The sequence below is a fragment of the Triticum aestivum genome, chromosome 5B, assembly GCF_018294505.1.
Source record: "Triticum aestivum cultivar Chinese Spring chromosome 5B, IWGSC CS RefSeq v2.1, whole genome shotgun sequence".
Taxonomy (NCBI): Eukaryota; Viridiplantae; Streptophyta; class Magnoliopsida; order Poales; family Poaceae; genus Triticum; species Triticum aestivum.
In genome coordinates this window covers 214,348,389-214,352,115 of record NC_057807.1, presented here as the reverse complement: position 1 = coordinate 214,352,115, position 3,727 = coordinate 214,348,389, and the positions used below count along the sequence as shown (strand labels likewise).

Here is a 3,727-nt window from a genome sequence, read left to right as displayed (position 1 = left end):
GCGGGAGATGCAGTTCGGGTTGCTTGCCCTCGTCCGTGCAGGGTCGGTGTGCTGTGACGTTCTGGTCACGACGGCTGAGGTGTTGCGGCGGTGGCGGAGTGACCCATCATAGACAGTGTGCCTCAATCTGGTGGGGAGGGTTGGATATGTGTGACACGGATGAAAATCATGCCCTTCTTCGGACGGTGTTGGCGGCGACGGCGCCTGCGGGTCTCGATTCCCTCCTTGGAGGCGTCGCTAAGGTGTGTCAACATCTCTTCCTCCTAGCTTGGGTTGTTGTCTCCAGGCGAAAGCCAATTCGTTATCGGACCGGCGATGGCGGCGTCTAAGCGTCGTTCCTCTGATGGGAGCATCGTGTGGGGAGACTTGGACTTTGGTTCCGTGTTGTGGTTCTTCGGTGCCTGCCGCTGGTCCGAGTAGAGCTACTTCGACGCAATGTACGCCGGCGGCGGTGAGTCCAAGACGCTGGCTTTTCTCGGGATCGACTGAGTCCTGCCAGCCACTCGCCATCTTCTTTTAGGCATTCAAGGGTGGTTGGTGCATTGCCAAGGGAAGTCCAGTTGAAGTTGTTGTTCTTCGAGGTGACCGGTATTGGTCGAGACGCGGTTTAGTTGTTCTGTTTAGGGCAAGTTCCTTTGTGTTGTGGTTGTAACGTGTGCGGTTGCTTGTCTTCGGATAAGCTCGGGTGTGGAGTTCATGCTACACTTGATGTTCAAAGAGGTAGTCTCTTGTAATTGGTTTTTGCCTCTTATGAAAATATGGTACGCCTTTGGTGTACTCTCAGAAAAGAAAAACTTTATTACCTACACTAGACATTCGTGACAAAGCGCGGGCAGGAGAAAGTTACGGAAATGAAGTGGTAATGGACAAAAAGGTGTCACGAAGCAAAAGAACGAGGAAAGAAGGCGTTGAGCTCAACTACCAACGCAGATATGACTTCACCACCATAGCTAGCTGTGCCATGCATCAAAGAAAGAGGAAAGAACAATTAAAGCAGCATTGGTTCCGGTGAACAAAACCAGCAGCACGACAGTTAAGCCAGACTGGGCTACAATCAAATATTATAGCCGGTCTGGAACATGACAGTCAAGGGCCCCCATCGGTACGTTGTGGATTACAGGAAGCGATTTCTTACTCCTACTCAATTTTATGTCGAGCTACTCAATCTGTGGAAATTGTCGTAAAATCCATGTGTTAAAAAACTTGCACAGACCAGGCATTAGAGAATGAAGGCAAACACAAAACTTCCTCCGAGCAACTTACACAAAAATGCTCCGAAAAAACATAAATTTCAGTATAACTACGTACTCCCTTCTCTCTCTAATTAATCTGAGCTCTGACTTTCTCAAGCTAATATCTCGGTCTCTAAGCTACTGTACTTTAGGATCTCTGAAGAGCGAGGCATCAAGGAATCGTAACACTCCGGAGCTCGCCGGGTGCAAGGAAGAAGAAGACGATGAACCGACACAGCTGCACCCCTCGCCGCCGTGCAACCCCAGCCGGTTCAAGCACAAGCATATTTTCTCCCTCTCCGAGTATCCCGTCCTAAGCACACCATCCGCTTCTCGGCTTAGGGGCGGCTGGCAGGGCGGGCATATGGACAGGTTCAGGTCGATCATGCCCACGCCGAGGTTCCCCGCCAATGACGGCGGCAAGGACACGCTGTCGTCGGCGTCGCTGCTGTGGCCGCTGGCATCGGGCGAGCAGCTGGAGCCGCCCGCGAGCTGGTGGGGGCTGGCGCCGCTCGCCACGGCGGGGGACGAAGGCGTGTGTATCCCCTGCACGGCGGCAGTGCCAGCATTGAGCGGGCGGTGGGTCTGCGGGTCGACGCCGCGGGCGAGGAGCTTGCGCTTGACGTGCGTGTTCCAGTAGTTCTTGATCTCGTTGTCCGTCCTCCCCGGCAGCCTCCCGGCGATCAGCGACCACCTGCAAAGCAGGGAAGCCAATAATCAATATCACCGCCGTCCGCCGTTACATCGCATCCGACACATATATTTCAGTTCAGATTTTTCGATGGCCATAGCAAGGTGGGGCTTAGATGGCTTACTTGTTTCCGAGGAACTCGTGAAGCTTGATGATGAGCTCGTCCTCCTCGTCGGTGAAATTGCCGCGCTTAAGGTCCGGCCTCAGGTAGTTGATCCACCGCAGCCGGCAGCTCTTTCCACAACGCAGCAACCCTACACGAGTACATGCAGACGAATCAACATCATCTCCCACACGGCCGGCATGCATGCCAATGTTGAGTCCGCATACCAAATAAAGATATATATGTTGTACCTGCTGCTTTGGGGAGCGATCTCCAGCACCCTTCTCCATGGGCCTTGATGTGGGCGATGAGCCGCTGATCCTCCTCCTTGGTCCAGGCGCCCTTGTTGGTGTGCGCCTTCTCGCAGCACGGCGATCTCCCCATGTCCGCCGACGGCCGGCACAGCCCACAGCCCTAGGCGCAAGAGAGAGATCTGAGAAGTAGCCGGAGGAGACAGACACAGAGCCAAGTGACGACTGTCGTTTGATCTCAGGGAGGAAAGAGAGGGGTTATATGGTGGCGGAGAAGGAGGGGCGGAGGGAGAGAAAGCGGGGCGAGGTCGAGGTGGATGGAGAGAGATAGAGCGGAAAGGGTCCCATTCCCATTGACCCGGATCACTCCGAGACATTTGACCGAGTTGGTGTGAGGAGAGAGAGGAGGGGGTGAGTGAGTGGTTGCGGAGCCCCAGGGACGGATTTGGTAGGTTGGTAGGTAGGGAATGGCATGCTTCTGCTCCTGTCGGGAGCCCCTCTCTTTTTTTGCGCATCCCCCTCTCCCTCCCTTGTCCCATCTCATCGCTTCAATTGTTTGGTTTCATACATAATTGCTCGCGCACTTGCAACCTGTGCCAATATTCTAAGAAGTTAGCTCTGATTATCTATTCATATTAGTGTGATTGTATAAATAATTGTTTATCAAACCCGTGATTTACCTACCTAAATATTTTATTTGATAATCACTTATTTGGCAAGAACTTAATGTCTTACCAAAGAAACATAATTTTATTTGTCAAGCGATGAATAACAGACGAGAGGGAAAGAGGGATGCTGGACGAAGGACGAGGTGGAAGATAGAACCTTATATTCTTTTGAAGTACATATGCATTCAAAGGAATGTAATTTCTCGTGTGTTGCAACGAAAACATACACTAACATAATAATAAATGTCTTTTACGAGTAGACTAGAAGATAATTTCTCTTGCGTTGCAACGGAAACATACACATGCTAGTAGATTAGCATGTGATGCGTTAAAATCTTAGTAAGTTTGATCATGATTTACCTGTCATCTTATTGTTAAGCATTTACTCCCTCCGTCCGAAAATATTTATCATCAAAATGGATAAAAAGAGATGTATCTAGAACTAAAATACGTCTAGATGCATCTTTTTTTATCAATTTTGATGACAAGTATTTTCGGACGGAGGGAGTATTTGATAAGAACTTATTTAGCAAGTTTTTCTACACAATCATCATGATTTACTTGCCATCTTATTGTTAATCATTTATTTGGTGAAAATTTAATGACTTGCCAAAGAAACTATTAGTTATTTTGGAAAACTAATAAGACGTGGGCGATAATCAAATATGGAAGGGGGATGGAAGAGGAGGAAAGGGGAAAAACCAGTTCCTGCCTAAAAACCAGTTCCTTTTGAAGTACATATAAGTAGAGAATAATATATTTATTTTAGTTTTTTTGTTCCC

General features: G+C 49.3%; 1 protein-coding gene across 1 annotated transcript; it reads right to left on the bottom strand.

Moving 5' to 3' along the window:
- Positions 1–1,222: 1,222 nt before the first annotated feature.
- LOC123111054 (myb-related protein 308) lies at positions 1,223–2,705 on the bottom strand. The gene is made up of 3 exons (XM_044531731.1): positions 2,278–2,705; positions 2,048–2,177; positions 1,223–1,926 (listed from the first exon to the last, which is right to left on the bottom strand). Exons 1-3 carry the CDS (start codon positions 2,408–2,410, stop codon positions 1,371–1,373), a joined length of 819 nt encoding a protein of 272 aa, XP_044387666.1. The 5' UTR covers positions 2,411–2,705; the 3' UTR covers positions 1,223–1,370.
- Positions 2,706–3,727: the final 1,022 nt, after the last annotated feature.

Coding starts and splice junctions, on each gene's coding strand:
- LOC123111054 (XM_044531731.1), bottom strand. CDS start 2,410: ATGGGGAGATCGCCGTGCTGCGAGAAGGCGCACACCAACAAGGGCGCC. Junction 2,178..2,277: donor ATCGCTCCCCAAAGCAGCAG/GTACAACATATA, acceptor GTACTCGTGTAG/GGTTGCTGCGTTGTGGAAAG. Junction 1,927..2,047: donor CACGAGTTCCTCGGAAACAA/GTAAGCCATCTA, acceptor CCTGCTTTGCAG/GTGGTCGCTGATCGCCGGGA.